At 40.4% G+C, this 25,883-nt stretch overlaps 1 protein-coding gene across 1 annotated transcript in view; it reads left to right on the forward strand.

Annotated features, from left to right (window-relative positions):
* cntln (centlein, centrosomal protein) overlaps window positions 1-25,883 on the forward strand; it is a 391,318-nt gene that overhangs the window by 162,739 nt on the left and 202,696 nt on the right. Inside the window, exons 12-13 of the mRNA XM_041185504.1 lie at window positions 4,217-4,338; window positions 5,585-5,710. Coding sequence (XP_041041438.1) covers window positions 4,217-4,338; window positions 5,585-5,710 — 248 coding nt within the window. The remainder of the gene's footprint in view (window positions 1-4,216; window positions 4,339-5,584; window positions 5,711-25,883) is intronic.

The following is a 25,883-nucleotide window of genomic DNA, read 5'->3' on the forward strand; positions in this document are numbered from 1 at the left end:
TTGTGGTGCTGCATGCAGGTCCTTGGGGCGAGACTCCAGGCATTGATCACCACAACTATTCAGCTCCACTGCCTTCTGAAAGTTTGCCTGTAGAGCCTTCCACCACTCAACCAAGGCCTCCAGTGCAGCATGAAGTTTGCATATGGCCTGATTTGGAAGCAAAGGGTATGAGATAATTGCATACAGAGGATCCCTACATCCAAAGTATTGTTACAGCACAGCCTTTGGACCGTCATGTCTGCACTAGCTCTTCGAATGAGCAATTCACCTAGTACCATTCCACCATCTTCTCCCTCCAGCCCTGTTAATTCTTCCTTTTCAGGTAACTATCCAATTCTCTTCCCAATGCCTCGATTGAACCTGCCTGCACCACACTATCAGGCAGTGCATTCCAGACCTCAAGCGTTCACCGCATGCGGAAGTTTTTCCTCATGTCGCTTTTGCTTCTTTTGTCAATTGTTTTAAATCTGTGCCCACTTGTTCTCAATCCTTTTATGAGTGGGAACAGTTTCTCCCTATCTACACTGTCCAGACCCATCATGACTTTGGATACCTCTATCAAATCTCTTCTCGATCTTCTCTTCTCCAGGGATAACAGTCCCAACTTCTCCAATCTATTTTCATAACTCAAGTTCTTCATTTCTGGACCCATTTTCGTGAATCTTTTCTGCATTCTATCCAATGTCTTCACATCCTTCCTAAAGTGAGGCGCCCAGAACTAGATACAATATTCCAGCTGAGGGAGAAAGTGTCATTTACACATTCAACATAACCTCCTTGCCCTTGTACTCTTATGTCCTATCAATAAAGCCCAGGATACTGTATACTTTATTAACCACTCTCTCAACTTGTCTTGCCACTTTCAATGACTTATGCACCCAGGTTCCTTTGCTCCTGCACACCCTTTAGAATTATATCCTTTATTTTCTATTGTCTCTCCATGTTATTCCTACAAAAATGAATCACTTCACATTTCTCTGCATTGAACTACATCGGCTGCCTGTCTGCCCATGCCTTGTCGATTTCCTTTTGAAGTTCTACACTATCCTCCCCCCAGTTTACAATGGTTCCAAATTTCATATCATCCACAAATTTTGAAATTGTGCCCTGTACATCAAAGTCTAAGTCATTTTTTTATACATATCAGGAAGAACAAGTGTCCCAACACAGACTCCTGGGAAACTCCACTACAAACCTTCCTCCAGCTTGCAAAGCAAACATTAACCACTACTCTGTTTTCTGTCATTCAGCTAATTTGTATTCACGTTGCTTCATTTTCATATTCATTTTAGTCCATCAGCTATAACTTTTCTAATAAGTCTGTTGTGCAGCACTGTATCAATGCCTTTTGGAAGCCCATCAACATTGTTAACCTCGTCAACCCTCTCTGTTACCTCTTCAAAAAACTCCAAATTAGTTAAACACAATTTTCCCTTAATAAATCCATGCTGGTTTTCCTGAATTAACCCAACTTGTCCATGTGACTATTCATTTTGTACAGTATTATTGTTACTAGAAGTTTCCCCACCACCAAAGTTAAACTGACCGGTCTGTAGTTGCTGGGCTTGTCTTTACATCCTTTTTTGAACAAGGGTGTAACATTTACAATTCACCAGTGTTTTGGGACCACCCCTGAGTCAATGGAAGATTATGCCCAGTGCCACTGCGATTTCCACTCTCATTTCCCTCAGTATCCTTTGATGCAACTCATCCAGTCCTGATGCTTTATCAACATGAAGTATAAACAGCCTATCCAACGTCTCAATTTTCGGGTCATAATGAATTTCATGGAGATAGACTTCAAAAGTTTCAAAGTATAATCTGCCAAATTGGACGGAAGCCTACGGCATTACTAAAGCTTACACCTCAACTATTCAGCTGGTCCTTAAATGCAGAGTTGAACAGTTTTCATTGTGACTCTGATGGGGGTTATCAAAGCCCTGTGGCAAAAAAACATAAGTGAACACAGAAGAACCCCAAATTATTCTGCAATGTATTTTCCATGTTTAATTGGCATTATTTCAGCAAAAGCATTACTTTTTCAGTCAGTAATGGTTTATATTGTATAAGATTGGCTCTGATAGTTTGAGTGCTGTGAACCCTGTGGTAGTCCTGAAATGGAGACCTCCGTAGGAATTTTCCAGGAAGTTTCAACTTCCGATAGGCAATTCCTGCTCCCTGGGACCATCTGCGAATGTCTCTGACTGAGAGTTAGGATCGGAGACTTGGGACAGTTCCAATGTACTGATCTGAATAGTCTTCAAGGAAATATTAGACAGGAAAATCCTAATCTATTTCCTGGGTAACTACGGAGCTGACCCCATAATCGCTCACACTGGCCTCCTGACTACCTTCCCGACCTCCGACTACCTGACTCTCTCTCCTGACAAGCCAACTACCCTCCTGATCTGAATCCCCCTACTCATTTACTCAGCTATCCACCTCACTCACTTACCACCACCACCCCCCACCCCCACACCCATTTACCCACTTACTCACCTTTTCACTAACATTCAGACTGTACATTTAAACTTACCATATGGCAGCTAGTGCTGTAAAAAGCGGGTGTGTCTTGTCTTGCCCTGACTTTACTATACTCTGATGGAGTTCTCTGAGGGACACTGTGTTCCACATTTCCGGTACAGCCAGGTTTGGAAGACTCTGTAGTAATGTGAAGCAGTGTCGGGTCAGGAAAATTTTCAGATGCAGTGGCAATCCGATGATGATTGCCATTGCTCAGACAATCAGGCCTGGTCCAGTCGTGCAAAAAAATTTAAAAGGCCCATGTTGTCATTAAATTAATAGCTGTGCACAAATGAATGTTGGTCAGGATCACAATATTTCAATAACTTTCTGCTTGACCTCATTACTGTGTTGCTCCTACTGCTGCTCAAATTGAAAGTAACCATCATATACCATTTCAGCTATTTTTTAATCCTAGGTTTCATTGATATATCACTGCAGCCTTTATTACTCTTCGGTCTTTATCACTGATTACCTCTACTTGGTCCAATATGTCCACTGCAATAATGATAAAAAACACTAACAGCTAATATCGGTTTGTTTTTTAATCATTTACGGGATGTGGGCGTCACTGACTAGGCCAGCATTTATTGCCCATCCCTTATTGCCCTTGAGAAGACAGTGATGAACTGCCTCCTTGAACTGCTGCAGTCCATGTGGTGTAGGTACACCCACAGGGCTGTTAGAGAGGGAATTCCAAGATTTTGACCCAGGAACAGTGATATATTTCCAAGTCAGGATGGTGAGTGGTTTGGAGGGGAACTTCCAGGTGGTGGTGTTCCCATCTATCTGCTGCGCTTACCCTTCTAGATGGTAGTGGCCATGGGTTTGGAAGGTGCTGTCGAAGGAGCCTTGGTGTGTTCCTGCAGTGCATCTTGTAGATGGTACACACTGTTGCTACTGTGCTTCAGTGGTGGAGGGAGTGAATATGTGTGGACAGGGTGCCAATCAAGTGGGTTGCTTTGTCCTGGGTGATGTCAAGCTTCTTGATTGTTGTTGGAGTTGCACTCATCCAGGCTAGTGGCGAGTATTGCATCACACTCCTGACTTGTACCTTGTAGATGGTGGACAGACTTTGGGGAGTCAGGAAGATTCCTAGCCTCTGACCTGCTCTTGTAGCCACAGCATTTATGATTTGCGTTCAACTTTTTAACTGACTGCCACTTGTCTATCTTCTATGTAAAATATTGATATATTCAAGAGTGCAGTGTTTCCAGTTTGACAGTGATAGACTCTTGTCTTGCCAAATTAAATGAAAGCTGGACATTAAAAGACAATAGCCCAGGTTTATTGTATTAGTCTTTAAGTCTTTGATTAGTCAGACAAGGCAATAAATATCAGTACTATTAACTTATACTTTTATCAGTTTTATAATTTGTTCTATTTTATTAAGTCCTTTGACTGTTTTGTCTCTCGTTGAGATCTCCTACAGAAGAATCTTGTTTGAAATCACACTGTACTATTGATTATTAGGCCTTCTTTAGTTGTGTTTAATTGCACTTGGCAAAGTGAGTGCTAACAAATCAACTTTTAGTTGTTCACGTAGATGTGATTAATTTAGAATTCAAAATTGTTGTTTACTTACTGTAATGAAACTAGACAGACCTCACCCACTTTATAATGTATTGGGTCAATGAGAACACTATTTGACTGATTTAAATAATTGTGCTGTTGCCTTTAATTTCCTGTTTAGGACCAAGAGAATGAGGAATTGAGGAGAGCTCATGACCAGCGACTGGAACGTCTACAAGCTTTACAAAACAACTACAGAATGCTTAAGGGCCAACTAAAAGAGCTGGAAGGGGGACAAATCAAGTAAGAGCACGCAAACCTTCTGTTTAATTGAAAATGTCTTGGTGTTTGCATTCTGATTTTGGATTGATTCATTTAGCTTTCAAACAAATCTTGCCCTGAAAGAAAAGCCTTTGGTCCAGTTTAGATTGTTGTAGATAACAAAAAGAATGCAAACATTGAAGATCTAAAATAAAAGATGAAACTGCTGGAAACGCACATGAATGAACCCGGGCCATGTTTTAGGTACACAAATAAACATTTATTTCAAATGCTGATTGACATGTGTGTTTCAACTTCTTGTTTATTTGTTCATTAGCATGTCCTTATTTTGCTATATTATTCTCAGTGTTTATCGGTGGGACGTAGTTACAAACTAGTTGTTTCACTGTACCTGTCAAAAAAATAGGAAACTGTCCATACAAAATAACTATAAACATATTTCTTTGAGTGTTATAAAATAAGAGTGATAAATATTCTTCAAATCTTTTTAATGAAACAATTAAGGTACCAATCCTTTTTTCTAAATTCTACTAGGCACTGGATGAGCCTTAACCATTTATTGTTTCGAAAATGGGTGATATACTGGTCAGAACTCTCCAAGGACCTGAGTTCGAATTCAGTACAGTCAGATGGCACGAAAGTCTCCTTTTTGTTTGATTGCTGTTAAGGATTCTAAGTTCCCAATGGAAACAAGTCTACAGTGCAAAGCGTGAACATAGTTCTGAAATAATTGGGCAATAGGATTCCTGATATGGGAAGGTAACGCACACCTCTGAGGTTGGGTTTGAGATGCTTTACTGGGGAAAGCATTATCCTGCATTCAGTTTGTGGTACACTTGACCCAGCCATGCTTGGATGCAAGGCAGAATGCTTCCGCAATTGCACAATTATTTGTTTTCATAAGGTATAGTATGTAAAATAGGATATTTTGTCCCTCATTCTGGTAAGCAATACAAGGATTTTTGCAATTACAAAGTTGTATTTGGAATTTCGCAGCCAAATATTTGAACAGGATCCTGGCATTTGATTTTAGTTAAGAAACTTGCACAATATTATTACGGCAATTTGGTTTCAGAACTGTGCTATAATTTTTGAAGGGAAACTTTGCTGTTTGAATGGTTGATCAGTCATTACAACTAAATTCTGGTGGATTTGGCAGTTGCTGTAAATGTTAGAAGTATTTTTTTTTAAACCATAAAACTTCATGTTGGGAGAGAGAAAGGAAGCCACGAATAACCTCATACTTCTGGTTTACTTCATGCTCCAGAAATAAAAGCAGCAAAAACAAAATGCAACGTGCTGAGCCCTGGCAGCTGCGGCAGGAAGACAGCGATGGTGTATGGAACGAACTAGTGTACTTCAAACGGGAACACAAAAAGCTATTGACTGAAAAGTGAGTTTCTTTTTTTTTGCAAATTTACACATGCAGAGCCATATCACTTCCGTCTGATCTTCTGGTGCTTAAATGCCACACAGAGGAATTCCTTGCAAGGATAAAACAGCCAAACTTCTTTTATCAAATAAGCCAGTCTCTTCCTATCAGCTATAAAAACAAAAAAACTGCGGATGCTGGAAATCCAAAACAAAAACAGAATTACCTGGAAAAACTCAGCAGGTCTGGCAGCATCGGCGGAGAAGAAAAGAGTTGACGTTTCGAGTCCTCATGACCCTTCGACAGAACTTGAGTTCGAGTCCAGGAAAGAGCTGAAATATAAGCTGGTTTAAGGTGTGTGTGTGGGGGGCGGAGAGATAGAGAGACAGAGAGGTGGAGGGGGTTGGTGTGGTTGTAGCGACAAACAAGCAGTGATAGAAGCAGAATATCAAAAGATGTCAACAACAATAGTACAATAGAACACATAGGTGTTAAAGATAAAGTTGGTGATATTATCTAAACGAATGTGCTAATTAAGAATGGATGGTAGGGCACTCAAAGTATAGCTCTAGTGGGTTTTTTTTTTTATTTTATATAATGGAAATAGGTGGGAAAAGGAAAATCTTTATAATTTATTGGGAAAAAAAAAAAGAGAAGGGGGAAACAGAAAGGGGGTGAGGATGGGGGAGGGGACTCACGACCTAAAGTTGTTGAATTCAATATTCAGTCCGGAAGGCTGTAAAGTCCCTAGTCGGAAGATGAGGTGTTGTTCCTCCAGTTTGCGTTGGGCTTCACTGGAACAATGCAGCAAGCCAAGGACAGACATGTGGGCAAGAGAGCAGGGTGGAGTGTTAAAATGGCAAGCGACAGGGAGGTTTGGGTCATTCTTGCGGACAGACCGCAGGTGTTCTGCAAAGCGGTCGCCCAGTTTACGTTTGGTCTCTCCAATGTAGAGGAGACCACATTGGGAGCAACGAATGCAGTAGACTAAGTTGGGGGAAATGCAAGTGAAATGCTGCTTCACTTGAAAGGAGTGTTTGGGTCCTTGGACGGTGAGGAGAGAGGAAGTGAAGGGGCAGGTGTTGCATCTTTTGCGTGGGCAAGGGGTTGTGCCATAGGAGGGGGTTGAGGAGTAGGGGGTGATGGAGGAGTGGACCAGGGTGTCCCGGAGGGAGCGATCCCTACGGAATGCCGATAAGGGGGGTGAAGGGAAGATGTGTTTGGTAGTGGCATCATGCTGGAGTTGGCGGAAATGGCGGAGGATGATCCTTTGAATGCGGAGGCTGGTGGGGTGATAAGTGTCAGCTGTAGTGACAAGTTTAGTAGTGGTAACAGTATCTGTATAATGTGATAGGGGGATTGCGTTAATTAATGTGGCTCTCATCTGTTGGAGGTGTCGCTCTTCATTAGCCTGTATTTTGCACACTGCCGTGCTTCATTTGTTGAATAAGGTGGTGAGGGGATAACCTAGCCAGCCGTGTTCGTTTGATCTCCTCACTACATACGTGATATAGAAGGCCTCATCTCTCTCTGTTCCCTGCCCTGTCCTGCTAATCCCAGCTGAGCTCATTATGATGTAGCCTTGCTGCCTCTCTTGGAGCCAGAGCTGTCCAAGCTAATTACTGGTAGCAGCAGAGCTAGCTGCTAAGGGTCTGGTGCGTATCTGCTAACACGGTCCTTGGAACTGACCTGGAGAGAGCACAGGGGAGTCACTTTCTTTCTTGCTGTGCATAGACTGTCCTCAGGGGTTAGCATTGATCCCTTCACAGAGCTTTCAAGTAGTAGTGTGTATTAAATAAAGCATTAAAGAAAGCTTGTATTTTCTGAAATAAATACACAGAATATTGCTTTGATATTGCAGTTTGTGGGCTCTTAAAAGAAATTCCTCCAAAGCTAGCTTACTGTCCACCCACTCTGTGTGTGTGTGTGTGTGTGTGTGTGTGTGTGTGTGTGTGTGTGTGTGTGTGTGTGTGTTAGTATGAGAGTGTGCGTATGTGTGAGAGAGAGAGTATGCGTGTTTGAGTGTTTACGATGTACGGATGTGTTTAATGATTGAAGGTTTTTGTAATTTCAGCTAAAGTAACATTTTTTTCTCTTACGTTGTGTTGATCTGTCGCCCTTAAACAAAAAACCTCAAATATTACAGAAAACAATAAATAAGTGATATGTAAGAAAAATAATATCTGAATATAGTAATTCTAAATGAACACTGTACTTATGCCTTTTCCACCACTCTCAAATAATACATTTGCAGTCTTCAATAGGCTGAAGGAACATTACTGTCTGGCTGCATTTATTTACATTCTGACATTTCTGCCTTGGAAACTATCTGATCCACATTATCAAACTTGGTGGCAGACAGTAAATCTCCATTGATGAACTACCAGAGATTCGCTGTGATTTGAATTTGTGTTTTTTGTCCAGTTGCAGCAATTAGCTCAGACTATTCTGAGATAACTAGATAACTGGGGTGATAACTGCTCATGGCCCCATTTTTGACGACATCACTGTATAACTTTAAAAAGTAAAGCTTTGTTATATACTGAACAGCAATAATAATGAATTCTGACAAGTTAATATAATATTTTAATAAAGCATGTAAATAAAAAATGCAGTTTGCTACTCCTAAACGCACTTGAATTAAATATTTTAAAAAATAGTATATTGGCAGTTGTAACTAAGGTAGTGGAACATTTTCTCTTTGAACTCCCAAAACAAGCATTGAAGATGATGTGCTTGTATTATAAAATTTTAAAAAATGATGATCATTTCCTATGGTAGCAGTCTAATGTTAATATGCCATATATCAAATATTCACAAAAGCATAATGTCAGTTACTTTACACTCCTCACATTACTGCTGAAAGCATTACGATGATCTTTTTATTCAGAATTATGTATTACTTCTGTATGAAAATTCCACAGAGAACACATAAGTGACAATGTCAGTCAACAAATAAAGTATACTTTAGAAGGCGATAACAGAATCACATTATGGGTATGGTGTCAGCTTCCACAATGTATGTTAAGCTATGTTAAGCTTTTGCATTTTTATACACTAGGGGCAGCCTAATGGATATCTCACGGATATGAGATTATTGTTGAATTCTACCATAGCAAAACAGATGGATCCACTGCATCTCTTATAGCTATTGCAATGCAAGTAGTTTATTCTAACTGGTTGGTTCATTAATAATGAGAAAACAGCTGATCTTATTCAACCAAGATTGTAGAATGTTTTCTTATATTTCATCCCATCCTTTCCTTTCCCAGCACAATGGCTTTACTCCACCAAATCACTATCAGTTCTTCAGGTAACTAGTGCTGTGTATCTCAGCTCACTGCTGTGCTCCCTGTCAGTCCTACCTACCACTGCTGCTGCCAATGTCAGGCTGTTGTTGATTCAAAATTAAAACAATTAATCAAAAAGAAATGATATTGAGAAACTTTAAAACATATAGGCATATGTTTCTGGCATCGATGATATGTGTTACGTTGTGTGTTCAGTGATGATACTTGTAAAATTCTTCATGGGCTCTAAAGCACTTTAAGATGTCCAATGGTTGTGAAATGCGCTATATAAATTCAAGGCTTTTTCTTATTCCAAATCTTTATTCATTGATGGGATGAGAGTTTTGGTGGCAAGGCCAGCATTTATTGCCCATCCCTAATTGCCCTTGAGAAGATGGTGGCAAGATGCTTCCTTGAACTGATGCTGTTCTTGTAGTGTAGTTACACCAACAATGGCTTTAGGGTTGAATTTTATTATAACACTTTGAACAACTAAGTGGCTTACTTAGCCATTTCAGAGGGCAGTTGAGAGTCAGTTGCATTGCTGTGAGTTTAGAATTATGGACAGCAGATTTCCTTTCTAAATGACATTAAAGAACCAGACGAGATTTTATGACAATCTGTCAGTTTCATGGTCACCATTATGAGACTACGTTTTTATTCCAGATTTATTTAGTTAACTGAATTTAAATTCATTGTCTATCAGGGTGGGTTTTGAACTCATAACCCAAGATTATTAGACCAGGCCTCAGGATTATTACTCTAGCAACGTAACCACAATGCTGCTGTTTGCTAAACTCCCAAGATGAAAAATTCTTTCTCCTGACTAAACTCCAGGATTTCTTGCTCATCCAGACAGCTAAACAAAGAATGTCTTGTTTGTCTAAAGCACCTTTCACAACCTCAGGATATCCCAAAGTGCTTTACAGCCAGTGAATTACTTTTGAAGTGTGGTCACTGTTGTAATGTAGGAAACATGGCAGCTGATTTTCACATATTGAGCTCTTACAAACAGCAATGTGATAACAACCGTATAACCTATTTTTAGTATTATCGATAGAGAAGTGAATATTAGCCAGGACACCAAGGAGAAGTTTCCTACTCTTCTTCCAAATAGTGCCATGGGATGTTTTACATTCACCTGAGAGGACATCTCATCTTGCTGTAGACAAATGTAGAGTATTTCATTACCCTCCTGACACTGGCTATTGAAATGCCTTGTTTGTCCCCTCAAGTAGACAGAAAAGATCCACACAGTGAACTACATCTGCCACAGTTTTATCTGTTAGTCTACTAATGTCCATTTGCAACTTTCTGCTCCCATCTGCACTACTTACAGTGCCTCCTAACTGGATGTTGTCAGCAAACTTGAATATACAGCTCCTCATCATCAAAATCATTTTTAAATTTAATAAAAAACTGAGGTCAAATATAGGTCCCCACAGGACACAATTAGTCACATTTTGCCCATTATCATACCTATTATCTGTAGTCTCTGTCTCCCACCACCTAACCAATTCCCTATGTCAAAAGGTTGCCTCCAATTCCATGGCTGGGTGGGACATGTTGTCTGTATGCTTGGTAACTAGACCCCTGAAGCAACTGCACTATTTCGAACTTGATCACGGCAAGAGGCTCCCAGGGGGACAATGGGAATGCTTTAGGCGTGCTCTCAAAACATCCTTGAAAAGGTCAAACACACCGCTGAGTCTTGGGAGTCCCTGGCTCGTGACCAACCAAAATGAAGAAGGTTCATTTGGGAAGGCACTGAAGGCATCGAGAGACTTCATTGGGAACGTTTGGAGACAAAGCCGAGGCATTGGGGGTAGTGCACAAACCTCCAAACAACCCATCTATCGAACCCTCCAAGCACCACCTGCCCTACATGTGGCAGAGCCTGCAGATCGCGCATTAGACATGTCAGCCATCTCGGAACCCATTGAATCTGAGTGGAAGCCCGTCATCCTCGACCTTGAGATGCTGCTTGAGAGAGAAGATAGGGAGGTCTATTTTCAAACAGAAAGGGAAGGAAAAAGAGAAATTAAGCTAATAAATGTTTCATAATCTTATGTTATCAAGATACTATATATGGATTGACTTGTATTTGTTGGCACTTTCTTGTTCCAGGACTTCATACTGTAAAATTACCTCTGACTGACCGCGTGGAGTAGTTACGGGTGGGAATGCTTGTGGAAAAAGTCTCAACATCAACGTGCAGCATATGAGGAGCCCTGTTGCACACCAGTAACTTTGTTACAACACAACTTTATTGCCATTTGAATTTTCCACCCCGCTCCCACTCTTATCTCGGCCTCCTACATTATTCCCATGAAGCTCACTGTGAGCTCGAGGAACAGCACCTCATCTTTTAATTAGGCACCTCCCAGCCTTGAGTTTAACAATTTCAGATCATTACCTCTGCCCCTGATTTTTTGAATGACAGCTGTTGATGGTTCTGTTATTTCTACTTACACCTTCTCCAGATGCATTTTTTTACTTGTCCCTCCCTTTACCACCCATTTTTGCCTTGCACCTTCATCTCTTTTGTCATTTAATCTCTTTTGCTTTCTAACTTACCACAGATTTCTATTTGCTTTTTTTCTTCCTTCTCCCACCTCTATACTTGCTTAAAACTTGATACATCTCTAATTTCTTACCCCAGTTTTGCTGGCAGGTCATTCTCCTGAAATGTTACCCATTTCTCTCTCCACCAGATGCTCCCTGACCTTCTGAATATTTCCAGCGTTTTCTGTTTTTATCATTAGAACATGTAAGCTTATGTAGCAATTCTGATGTATCACAGAATCTCACAGTGCAGAAGAGGCCCTTCGGCCCATTGAGTCTACACTGACACGTGAGAAACACCTGACCTACTTACCTAATCCCACTTACCAGCACTTGGCCCATAGTCTTGAATGTTATGACATGCCAAGTGCTCATCCAGGTACTTTTTAAAGAATGTGACGCAACCCGCCTCCACCACCCTCCCAGGCAGCGCATCCCAGACCGTCACCATCCCCTGGGTAAAAAATTTTTCCTCACATCCCCTCTAAATCTCCTGCCCCTCAACTTGAACTTGTGTCCCCTCGTGACTGACCTTTCAACTAAGGGGAACAGCTGCTCCCTATCCACCCTGTCCATACCCCTCATAATCTTGTACACCTCGATCTGGTCACCCCTTAGTCTTCTCTGCTCCAACCAAAACAACCCAAGTCTATCCAACCTCTCTTCATAACTTAAATGTTTCATCCTAGGCAATATCCTGGTGAATCTCCACTGTACCCCCTCCAGTACAATCACATCCTTCCTATAATGTGACCAGAACTGCATACAGTACTCCACCTGTGGCCTCACTAAGGTTCTATACAACTCCAACATGACCTCCCTACTTTTGTAATCTATGCCTCGATTGATAAAGGCAAGTGTCCCAAATGCCTTTTTCAGCACCTCACTAACATGCCCCTCTGCTTTCAGAGATATATGGATACACACGCCAAGTCCCTTTGTTCCTCAGAACTTCCTAGTGTCATGCCATTCATTGAATACTTCCTTCCAAAGTGTATCACCTCATACTTTTCAGGGTTAAATTCCATCTGCCACCTATCTGCCCATTTGACCATCCTGTCTATATCTTCCTGTAGCCCAAGACACTCAACCTCACTGTTAACCACCTGACCAATCTTTGTGTCATCCGCAAACTTTCTAATTCTACCCCCCACATAGTCATCTATGTCGTTTATTTAAATGATGAATAATAGGGGACCCAGCACACATCCCTGTGGTATGCCACAGGACACTAGCTTCCAGTCACTAAAGCATCCTTCTGTCATCACCCTCTGTCTCCTACAACTAAACCAATTTTGAATCCGTCTTATCAAATTACCCTGTAACCTTTATAAGTCTCCCAAGTGGGACCTTGTCAAAGGCTTTGCTGAAATCCATATAAACTTCATCTACACACCTGGTCACCTCCCCAAAAAATTCAATCAAATTTGTTAGGCATGACCTCCCTCTGACAAAGCCATGCTGACTATCCCTGATCAAACCTTGCCTCTCCAAGTGGAGATAGATTCTGTCCTTCAGAAATTTCTCTAATAGTTTCCTTACCACTGACGTGAGACTCACTGGTCTGTAGTTCCCTGGCTTATCTCTACAACCCCTCTTAAATAGCGGAACCGCATTAGCTGTTCTCCAGTCCTCTGGCACCTCTCCTGTGGCCAGAGAGGAATTAAAAATTTGGGTCAGAGCCCCTGCGATCTCCTCCCTTGCCTCCCTCAGCAGTCTGGGACACAAATCATCGGACCTGGAGATTTGTCCACTTTTAAGCCTGCCAACACTTCCAATACCTTGTCACTCCCTATATCAATTTGCTCAAGAACCTCGCAGTCTCTCTCCCTGAGTTCAATACCTTCATCTTCATTCTCTTGGGTGAAGACAGATGTGAAGTATTCGTTCAACACTCTGTCCTCTGGCTCTACCCATAGATTGCCCCCTTGGTCCCTAATGGTTCTACTGATTCCCTGGTCATCCTCTTCCTATTGATATACTTATAGAATATCTTGGGATTTTCCCTACTTTTACCAGCCAGAGCTTTCTCATATCCCCTCTTTCCTCTCCTAATTGCTTTCTTAAGCTCCACCCTGCACTTTCTGTACTGCACTAATGCCTCCGCTGATTTGCTCCCCTTGTACTTGCTAAAAGCCTCTCTTTTCCTTCTCATCGTAACCTGAATATGTCTGGTCATACATGGTTCTCTGGGCTTGTTACTCCTTCCTATCACCCTAGAGGGAATATGTTGAGCCTGTACCCTCCCCATTTCCTTTTTGAACATCCCCCACTGCTCTTCTGTAGATTTCCCCACAAAGCTGTTCCCAGACTACCTTGGCTGATCCTGCCTTATTTTACTAAAATCTGCTCTCCTCCAAACCAAAACATTTTTTTGCAACTTTTTATTTCTTTGTCCATAACGAGCTTAAATTGTACCATGTTGTGGTCGCTATCACTAAATGAATTCCGTTATTTTTTGAGACCTAAGATCAGTTTCTCGAATAGTAAACCAAAAGAAATAGCAGAGGCCTCTTGCCAGCAGAAGGAAGACAGTGTGAGAAACAAAGTTCTTTGATAACAAGTGGAAAGAAGAGGATATCTACGAGTAACTCAAGGTTTCTTTATAATTGTCAACCGGACAAAATTTTGAGGTTTTGCTGCAACCTAATGGTGTTGGACTTTGAGTTTAATGAAATTTAATCTAGTTAAAGGGACTACTTAGTTAATTTCTTTTTACCTAGATTGCTTGTGGGCGTTGGGACTAATGAGTGTCCTTTGCCCTTGAGAACAAAAAAAAAGCAGCGGGTGCAAGAGGCTATCTGAAAGGAATATGTAATTTATGGAGATACCTTCGATATGTTGAGCAATTATGAATTATAAAGATAGATAATGTGAAAATTTCCATAATTATTTACTTACTTAGTATAATTGCCAAAAAATGAAGTGCTGCACAGCCCCTGTAGCATTGTTCACGGTGAGTCAGAGGTTACACTATTGCAAGGAAAGGGGAAATAGGTTGTATATCTCAACTGAAATAATCTGGAAAGAAACAAAGTGAAATACTGAGGGTGCTGGAAATCTGAAATAGAAATAGAAAATGCCAGAGAAACTCAGCAGGTCTGGCAGCATCTGTGGAGAGAGAAACACTGTTAATGTTTCAGATTTGTGATCTTTCAGAAATGGATATGAAACATTAACTCTGTTTCTCTCGCCACAAATGCTGCCAGACCTGCTGAGTTTTTCCAGCATTTCCTGTTTTTATTTCACATTTTAAGTTTTTTGTTTTTGCATGAATGATTAATTCACTGTCACTTCTCTAACTTGAAGAGGTTCTGCTCTCCTGTGAAACTGAATTTAAGTTTGTTTCTCCTACCCTGTTCACCTTTGCTTTCTATTTCCCTTCTTGTGTTTGATTAGGTATCTATCCACCCTTTGTGTTTTGGACCCATCCACGATTACAGATATCTCCTAGACTTTTCAGATCCTGAAGTACTGTTTTTGCCACATCCTGAGATCCACACTGAATGCCATGCGCACCGCCACATACATAACCATGAGCTTTCTCTTCATTAGCTCACTTTATCTCAAAGCTGTTCTGGTCTGCAGTTTCATTTCATCCTTTTCCTCATCCCATGCTTTAATTACAAACTTTTCTTTCTTCCTTTCAGGTATGAAGGATCACGTGCATTGGTTCCTGGTTAAGCAACACCTCATTTATAAAATTTTCACCCTTGTTTTCAAAACCTTCCAAAGCCTCAGCCCTCCCTCTCTTTCAATATTCTCCATCCCACGACCCTCTGAGATATCTGCATTCCGCTAATTCTGAACTTTTGAACCACTCTGATTTTAATTGCTCCACCACAGATGCTGCCTGAACTGCTGAGTATTTCCAGTAGTTTTTGTTTTTATTTTGGATCTCCAGCATCCTCGGTATTTTCTGTTGGAGTAAGTTATGCTTCAGTTGTATACAGCTTTCATCAGACTCCGTCTGGATACAGCATTCCTATTTGGGCACTGCATCTCAGAGAGGGGTATTAACCTTGGAAGGTGTACAACAGAAATTCAACTGAATGGTTCCAGGGCTAAAAGGATTAAGCTATGTGGACAGGTTACATAAACCTGGTGAGGATTTCCTTGATTTTAGAACGTTGAGGTGTGAAAAATGAATTTTAAAAAATGAATTCAAAAGAGTAGAGGCAGAGAAGCTGTTTCCTACTGTGAACAAGAACGTGTAATCTTAAAATATGAGCTTAGGTTATTTAGGAGTAAAATCAGGAAGCAGGTTCTCACACAAAGGATATTGGACATTTGGTTGTGGATGCTTATAATTTCCAGGACTGAGATCGACAGATTTTTATTAGGCCATAGTGTCAAGGAATGTGGATTAAACGGTTTTAAACTGCAGATTAGCCATGATCTAATTGAATGGTGGAATAGGGCTAGAGGGGCTGAATGAGCTAATCCTGTTACTAGATTCTTGTGTCTGTTTTCTACATCACTTTGGCATAATTAATTTGTGTGTGATGGTTATATGACAATAATAACATTTATATAGTGCTTTTAGTGTATTGAAACATCCCAAGGCACTTCACAAAAAACAAATAAAACAAACTATGACACTGAGTCATGGAGATGTTAGGTCAGATGACCAAAGGCTTGGTCAAAGAGGTAGGATTTAAGCAGCACCTTAAAGGAGGAAAGTGAGGTAGAGTGGTGGAAAGGTGTCAGGAGGATATTCCAGAGTTTAAGGCCCAGGCAACCTCAGGTGTGGCCACTAATGGTGGAATGATTAAAATGAGGGATGAATAAGAAGCCAGAATTAGAGGAACGCAGATTTCTGTGTTGAGGCTTGTAAAGCTGTAGGAGATTACAGAGATAGGGAGAGGAAAGACCATAGAAGGATTTGAAAACAGCAATGTGAATTTTAAAATCAGATGTTGCTTGACTGAGAACCAATGTAAGTCAGTGAGCACAGAGGCAATAGGGGAACGGGAGTCGATGCAAGTTGAGACATGGACAGCAGAGTTTTGGATGACATCAAGATAACAGAAAGTAGAATGTTGGAGACCAGCCAGAAATGCATTGGAATAGTCAAATCTGGAGGTAACAAATGCATGAATAAGGGTTTCGGAAGCAGAGAAGCTGAGACGGGGGCAGCAGTACACTGTTATGGATTTAGAAATAGGCTTTATTATTGAAGGCACAGATATGAGGTCATAAACTTGTCTTGGGTTCGAAAGTGACACCAAGATTGTGAGCATTCTGGCTTCATTTCAGATTGTTGCCAGGGAGTGGGATGAGGCAGGAGCTAGGGAATGGAGTTTGGGAATGGCTTCCATCTTCCCAATATTGATTTGGAGGAAATTTCACCCAGTACTGCATGTTGGATAAACAGTCTGATACTTTAGCAATAATGGAGGAGTCACGAGAGGTGGTGGTGAGATAGAGCTGCGTGTAGTCAGTGTATGTGTGATGTGCTTCTAGATGAAGTTGTCGAAAGGCAAAATGTAGATCAGAAAGAAGGATTGAGGCAAACATAGATCCTTGGGACAACATTGTGGGAACAGGAAGAGAAGCCATTGCAGGTGATTCTCTGGCTATGATTAGATATGAATAGAACCAGGTGAGAACAGTCCCATCCAGCTGGACGACAGTGGGGAGGTGTTGCAGGCAGATGGTGTGGTCAACTGTGTCAAAGGATGTAGACATGTTGAGAAGGACAAAGGGGGAAAGTTTACCTCTGCTACAGTCACATAGGGTGTCATTTGTGACTTTGATATGAGCTGTTTCGTTACTTTTATGGGCATGGAAACTTGACTGGAGGGATTCAAGCATTGAGTTCTGGAAAGGATGGGCATAAATTTGGGAGGCAAAAATGCATTCAAGGGCTTTGGAGAGGAAAGCGAGGTTAGAGATGGGATGGTAGTTTGCAAGGGCAGTGGCATAAAGGATTTTTTTTGTGGAGAAGGGTAATGACGACAGAATTAAAGGGAAGAGGGACAGTGTTTGAGGGAGACAGGAAGAGAAAGACACGTGTTCAGGGCTCGGGCAGGTGGTAGCATTATAGGAAGTTGATGCCTGTAGCCCTGTTAATCAGATCCTATTTCCACTGATCAGGGATTGCATCTTTTTACTCGTACTGCTGAGCCCTGCTCACTCTGACATGGTGCCCCTGTGAGAGGGAGTAGAGGTATCATCCCAGCCTAGACCTGCAGAAACCCAGAAGCTGGAATCCAGTGTATTTGGATCATGGCAGAGCTTCCGCTTCTGGTAAAGTTACCAAGGAATTCACAAGAAAAACTCAAGAATTTCAACATCACTGTGTTCTATTACACTGTATACCTTAAAGCAAAACACAATGGAGATAGAAAACCTGTACAGCGATTTATGTATTATTTTTTAGTGAAATCAGTATTTTTTAGAAGGGCGTTTTTTCAATATGTTGCAAACAGAAGTTCATCTCTTTTATTTCATGGCTGACCAGACTTTTTGCAGCAATCCACTCACTCCATAAATAATCCCTTGCCAAAACCTCCCACTTCTGTCTAGACGTTTGCATCAGAGAGGAAACATATTAGTGCAAAAGAACTGATAAATGTTCAAAGCATTTAGGAAAAGCAACTGAAACATTTTTGAACACATTTCTTTGTATGAATTTGTGGCAGAGTACATTGGAAGTATAGAGGAAAATTAAGAATGAAGCATGTTACTTGGAGCAGTGAAATTCGATCGCCTTGCATCTGGATCACTTTGCTTACTAAGGTTTTGAGTCACATGGTCACAACAGTGAATTCCCACCAGCCCTTCAAACACTTTTGTTGAAGTATGTGTGAAATAACTGCTGTCTGGTAATCTTATCAGCTCATCTGTTTTCTGCTCATGGTTATAATAGCATTATGGTAGGTCCAGAGGAGGCCAGGGTAAGTTTGCATCTCTTGAGATTGAGTCTGTTTTTCCTTGTCCTAGGTAAGGATTCTCAAAAAAGCTTGAGCTAGTGAGACAGTAAACTCCTTTCAGACTGACATTTGTGATGTGTATAGCTTTTTGCTTGATGACCAGTTTCACGTGCTATTGTATTGTATTTTACTGAAATTACTACTTTAAAAGGGATCTACAGTAGATGGTTTGTTATGCAGCCCTTTAGTAAAGACCAAAACTATCTGATAACCTGTAATTTCTAGTAACATGTTCAATGTTCTCTGATTGATAAGTATGGAATGTTATTTATTGCAGTGTACTACTTACTTCAATTATAATGCATTTGACAAGGGCTCTGAAGTCCAGTTTCAATTTTACAATATTCTCCATCTACGTTCAATCTTGAACTGATCAAGATTGGAACAACTACATGGTTTTGTAGATATCTCAATGATGTTTAAGTGTTGGGTGGCTTAGGTTTTTGAATGCCAGTATCCCCAGAAATGCATTGGGCAATAGTGTGCATAACATCGTGCTTTATGGGATACTTTCCGGTGAGAATTATGAACATGTCCTGAAACTTAAAAAAAAAAATCTTTCTTCTTAGCTCAAAATTGCATGAAATTTGGTTCTGGCGCAGAATCACAATTGATCTAGATTATGGATCTCAGAAAACAATATATGATATTTGGAATGGTGCCCAAAGCCTATCTTGTGAGGATTTACAAAATACAATTGATTAACAGAAGATATATATGAAAGATGGCAAGATTGTCAAGGTTGATAAAAGGCACAAACTGATTTAAAAAAAAATGCCTGCTTGTGTAACTCTAATCCCCTAAAATTCTATCCATGAGCCACAGCTTCCAGTGAAGGAAACATAAATAATCAAATAATTACTGTTAATATCTCAATGAGGTAAATGGCCATCCCCCTCAAATATTCTGGAAAGGAATTTCAAGAATCAATTAATTACATGGTGATCCAGGGTACTTCTTGTTGAACAGTATGGCCTGTGCATTGTAAACATCTTTGACATTGAGAGTATGAAGTCCCTGTTGTATGATGTGCCTGCATGCCACTGTAAGGTAAAGGTGCTCGGCAGAGCAAGGGTTAATGTGGGACTAGAGAATAAGACCACCCATGGTATGATACATAGAGTGACATGGTAATAGACTGAGAGTACAGTCTAGAGAGAACACTCTGGAACCAGCCTGCATGGAGGCAACAGCACCATGTATGACTGTAACCTGGGATCTGTAAATTAAAATCTGTAAAGTTATAGATTAACAATAAATGGTTCACGTTTAAACATACAAGTCACAAGATCTCATTCTTGAGACATCTAAAGAACCCATATTTCAGCACAGTTAGCAGTGGTGGGATATCAGCACTGTCAGCATAGTACAACATGGTAGGCAGCAATGGGGTCTCCAAAAGATCTCTCATAAGCAGTGATATGAAAGGTGGCATTTTAAGCGATGAACCCAGAACAGTACCCCAAGGTATGAAACACTAAAAGCAGCTGAGCAGGACTAGAAAGACAGACGCCTAAGAAAAATTGAAGCAACGGTTGAAGAAGCTTCACTACTTAAAAATTGAGGAATCCGCTAGAGTGAATGGAAGCCCATTACAAGACCCCTGAGTGGTGCAGAGCAAATAAAACTGCCTAGATCACAAGACTGGTGAACAATTGCAAGATCCTGAGTGATGTAGTGTGAAGAATACTGGACAGTTCATGAGATGGTGAGCAAAAATTATAAATTATAAAATTATAAAGAAGCTGTACTTAAATGATAGAATAGGTGACAGCCCCATGGCTCAGCATATCCATAGAGAAACTGAAAGACAGCTGCAGTTTAAAAAAAAGTTAAATAAAAATCGGCTGTCAGAATCAAAAGCTTAAGAAGAAAAGCTGCAGAGTAAAGAAGAAGCTGCTGAGGGAAAAAAGAAAGTTACCTGAAAGAAAAAAAGACAAAGGGCAGACAGTGCAGAGGAGAAAAGTGCTGTCACTCTAAGTAAAAAAAAAGTCCCAGTCAGACCACAGACCCGCCAGAACTCCAAAGAAGAGGACCTGCAGAAAAAAAGAAAGAATTGCAGAGAAAAGCAATACTCCTCCCTTGAAAGTTTAGAAGTCCAAAAACAAAGGCAGCCACGATCACAGGAGAGCCTGCCAAAACCTGAAAGAGCATGGGAAACTCGCAGCACAGAAAGCTGACAGCTACAGCAACAATCGGAGAGGGAAAAAACGGTTACTGAACTGACAGTTCTTAAAGTGGTAATGACATTTAAAGCAGTAACTACAAAAGGAAAAACCAACCATGGACGGCAGATTAGAAGAGCCAGGTGCATTTGTGCTATGGAAAGGGTTAAACCTGATCAAAGAATGGGAGTCTTGGAGAAGACAATTTTTAGCGTACAGGAGAAGTACAAGATTAAATAAGGAATCAGAAGTACAAGTTGATAAGTTTTTTTGTCTTTGGTTTATTTGCAGGTGACGTTCTCCACAGCCAACGTATAGATCAAAACTCGACAACATTTGGTGAGATATTAAAAGGGTTTGACAGACATTTTAAACTCCAAGTTGTGGAGAGTGCAGATCCTAGAAGATGGCCTAACACACTCCCAATGAAGTGCTGAGGGCAACAACAAGAGACCGCAGAGATAGGGCAGCAAAAGACCCCAGAGAAAGGGCAACTCCCAATAAAGCACCGAGGGCAACAAGAGACCCCAGAGCAAGGGCGAGTCTCCAGAGTGAGGGTGACAGAAAAAAACCAGAGAGAGGGAGCCAAAATACCCCAGATTGTGGGAGACAGATGGCAGTGCAGAGTAAGCAGTTGGCTGTGAATGAAGGAAAGCTATCTGATGTAATTGGAAAGAAGCAAAATGTGCAAAAGGTAAATGAAATTATTTTACAGGAAAATGTTTGCACCAGAGTTGAACTAGGAGATTTGAAGCGCAAGATTCAAGCTGAGTATATACCTTTGAAAACATACAATAAGGTGAAGTCTTCAAAGAACTGAGCTGTTTGAGATCTGAGTAAACAAATTTCAGAGACAACACAAAGGTATCAGGAGGAAATAATGACCCTCAATTCCACAGTGTGCAAATCGAAGTGGGAGTTGGGAAAATGCAATCAGATGTACAACTAGGCAAAACAACAGGCAGGAAAGGCACACAAAGAAGTTGTAACCCTGAAAGACTCCTTAAAGAATCAATATGTAGCCATGGAAAAACATAAGGAGCTAAAAAGAATGTTGACTATTACTTCAGAAAAAGCTGCATTGGAATTATCAGTTACAACAAAACGATGCAATGAAGCCCAGAGTAAGCTGACAAGAGGTCAACAAGAACATAAACAATTGAAAAAAGAGCCGATTGTCTTTCAAGATCAAGTGCAAAAGGAATGTGTAACCATTCAGCAATGTGAAGAAATGCTGTCTAAACAGCAGAATGGAAGCACAGCAAAAGAAACTCAAGGAGACTATGCTGAATTACAAGAAAGCTCAAGATGAGGCAAGTGAGCTTCGCTGAGAAAAGGAAAACCTATTGAAAGACCTTCACATGTTACAAGAGTCCCTTAGGTCAAAGTTTATTCCTCTGGAAAATTGCAGAGAGAAGGAAAATGAATTTAACGTCACTCTGAACAAACTGAAGAATCAGTTGGCAGTGAAGACTCAGCAATGTTCCACGTTTCAGGATGATCCGAAAGCTACAAGAAACCTACTGAAGAGCTGAAAAAGCAGTTGAATGGAAAAGAGGAGGTATTGAAAGGAAAAGCCGTTGAACTTTCCAAGCTGAGAGAAGATAACAAAGCCATAAATTGCACAATTGCAGAACTGAAACAAGTTACGACTTCACCAGAGTCAGGCTTGGCCAACAGTGAATACAAAATGTAGCACAAGGACAAAGTTCTGTTGTAAACAAAAAAAGAAACGACAGAAATGAGATCCGAAAATGTAAATCTGACACTGAAGCGCAAGGCAGAAGAAGAAGAAAAAACTGAGCTGAATGAATAGATGCATAAGCTTGTAAAAGGATTTGAAAATAAAACAGCAAACAAGTGTTTGGGTGAAATTGTGAAGCAAGTGGAAACAAGGTTCCATTTGCGAAACATATACATCCAGCAAGAACATGGCGGACACCACGGAAAAAGAAAATTCCAGCCCGCTTTAGGAATTAATGGAGTATTCATTTCCTTCAGAAGGAATGGGACAAACCCACAGTGTCCAAAAAAAGCAGGAGGGTTGTTAATAAAGAAGGTTAAGAACATAACATAAGAACTAAGAGGAGGAGTAGGCAATTCAGCCCCTCAAGCCTGTCCCGTCATTCAATATGATCATGGCTGATCTTATTTTGGCCTCAACTCCAATTTCCCGCGCTCTCCCCATAACCTTTCAACCCATTACTAATTAAAAACCTCTACCTCCTGTCTACCTCCTCTTTAAATTTATTCAGCGTCCCGGCATCCACTGCACTCTGAGGTAGTGAATTCCACAGATTCACGACCCTTTGAGAAAAGTAATTCCTCCTCAAAGAGAAACACAGCTCAAAGGAACTCCAAAAGTGAATCAAATGGAGATAGCCAAGTACCAGAAACAAAGTACCACTACCATTCCTCCAAACGTGACAGATTGAGATGTGGAAGAACTATCAAGCCTCAAGACCGTCTGAATTTATAAAGTCAGAGACTTGAGATGGGGGAAGCAGGGATAGCAAGTAAAGATTGTATTACAAATAGTTATACTCCATTGGAAAGGAAAGTTTTCTTTGGAGAAGAAAGGGGGATGTTGCATGATGTGCCTGCATGCCTTTTTAATGTAAAGGTACTCAGCAGAGCAAGGATTAATATGGGACTGGAGAGTAGCACCACTCACCATATGATGCAGAGAGTCACACGGCAACAGACTGAGAGAACAGTCGAGAGAGAACACTCTGGAACCAGCCTGCATGAAGGTAACAGCACCATGCATGACAATAACCTGGGATCTGTAAATAGTTAAAGATTAACAATAATTGGCTCATGTTTACATATACAAGTCTCAAGATCTCATCACTGAGCCATCTAAAGAACCCATATTACAGCAGTCCCTTCCCCTTAATATAGGATTTATCTGCTGTATTTGAGTCCATTTGCAAGCAGAGTCTACTGATCCTCAAAGTATGTAAAACATTTTCTGCATTGGTCACTTTCATTTTAAAAATGATCAGAAGATGAGTATGTGTCATGAAAGTCATGAATATTCAGCCATGTCATATATATTTTGATTTGGTATGCTATGCTGTTTCAATGCAGTTTGGCTAAGAGCTTAAGGCTGTCTGTAATTTCACTTGAGCTGTGAGGTTGACTGAACAACTGTCGAGATCTGAAGCAGAGTACAGCTTCCATTTCACACACTGCTCTAGAAATAATTTGTTCTTGGTCCAGGGGTCTCACTCTTTCTCCGCTCCATGGATATATTGGACAGCATGTTGAAGAACAATCACAGTGAATATCCAAAGTTAACAATGACAAGAATTCATTGGAGATTTTTTTGAACAATTTGTCGGTTTAATTTTTGCACGTGCAATCCTAGTAGTGTTCATTTTACAAATGTGTTCTCCAAAAATGGAGTCTACTATGCATATTGGAATTTGGACTCTGCTCACCTATGATTTTCTATCAATTGAATTACATAAACTGAATTCCTGACACTGGCCTCAGAGTACAAATCTCCATACTAGGGAAATGCAGGGTTAAAAGTATTCATTATGGTGTAATGGATAATTAGATCAAGTCTAAAGCAACCAGCCTTTATTCTTAATTGTTTGAACTAGTGGATTTAGTGACTGCTGAAAAACACAACCTTAAGTTGAATGTATTCAGACTAGCAGAAGTTTAGCTTAATTTTTTAAAATAGAATTTTCTGCTTGGCAAAATTAGAGCATTTAGCAGCACTGGAATAATTCCCTGTCCAAGTTTGTTGTTTAAAAAGCACAGTATTAATTTTGATTTGCTTTATTGTTAATTAAGATGTTAACTTTATTCATAATGATAATTTACCTTGAGGCAGAAAAAGGTGTTCCTTACTCATCATTTAAATTCAGTAGAGGTTTAAATCTGAACCTTATTTTCAGAACTGGGGGAAACTTAATTTCAGGCATATCTAACTTTACATCAAAATGTTATTTTTGTCCCAAAGTAATATTTTTTTAGGAAAAACAACAATTTACATTTATATAGTGCCTTTGATACAGGATAACAACATTATCAGGCAAAAATTAACACCAACCAAAAGTTTGGTTAAAGGTGGGTCTTAGATTTGAAGAGAATGACAGAATGGTCAGGGAGGGAATTCCAGAACTTAGGGCCTAGACAGCTGATGGCACAGTCACCAATGGTGAGACAAAGGGAGTGGGGGATTCACAAGCAGCCAAAATTGGATGAATGCATCTCAGAGGATTGTAGGGCTTGAAGAAGTTACAGACATGAGGACGAGTGAGGTCCTGGAGGGATTTGAAGACCAGGATAAGAATTCTAGAAGCAAAATGTTAGTGTACTGGAAGCCAATTTAGGTCAGTGTGCACAGAGGTAATGGGTGAATGAAAAAGGAAATAAAGGCTTTCGTTTGTATATTGCCTATTGTAACCACAGGATGTCTCAAAGTGCCTTAGAACTAATGAAATACTTGTAAAGTGCAGTCACTGTTGTAATGTAGGAAACACAGCAAACAACTTGAGCACAGCAAGCTCCCACAAGCACAACATAATAATGACCAGATAATCTGTTTTAGTGATGTTGATTAAGGAATAAATATTGGTCAGGGCCCAAAATAGTGCAGTGGAGTCTTTCACATCCACCTGAGAAGGCAGGTGGAGCCTCAGTTTCATATCTCATCCGAAAGACAGCACTTCCGACAGCGCAGCATTCTCTTAGTACTGCGCTAGAGCATCGGCAGAGATTTTCATTCTCTGGAATGGGATTGAGCCTGCAGCTTTTCGACTCAGAAGTGAGAGAGTGTTACCCACTGAGTCACTGACACATGGGACATGGGTTAGTAAATGGGCAGCAAAGTTTTGGATGAATTTAACAAAATAACATTTTGATGTAACACAGGATCTATGGCTTGTTGAAGTTATTAGAAAACATAGAGTAATATACTGCTCAAAAACTTTGTTGTTTTAGGTAAAACTATTAAAGATTAGATCTGAATAATTTTACACAAGATAAAATTGCCAACAGATATTACGCATATATTAATGCCAATGTGCTTCTAATGAGTTTATAACCTAATAGAGCAAACATGTCAGTATGGTCTCAAGTGGTTTGTTTATTGTTGAGCATGTGCATGCCATTCTGATGAATAGTTAGGAACAGATGGAGGCCATTTGGCCCATTGTGTCTGTTCTGGCAGAAAAGTCTATCCAGTATAATCCCACCATCCAGCTCAGTCGATAAT

This window comes from Carcharodon carcharias, chromosome 4, assembly GCF_017639515.1.
Source record: "Carcharodon carcharias isolate sCarCar2 chromosome 4, sCarCar2.pri, whole genome shotgun sequence".
NCBI lineage: Eukaryota > Metazoa > Chordata > Chondrichthyes > Lamniformes > Lamnidae > Carcharodon > Carcharodon carcharias.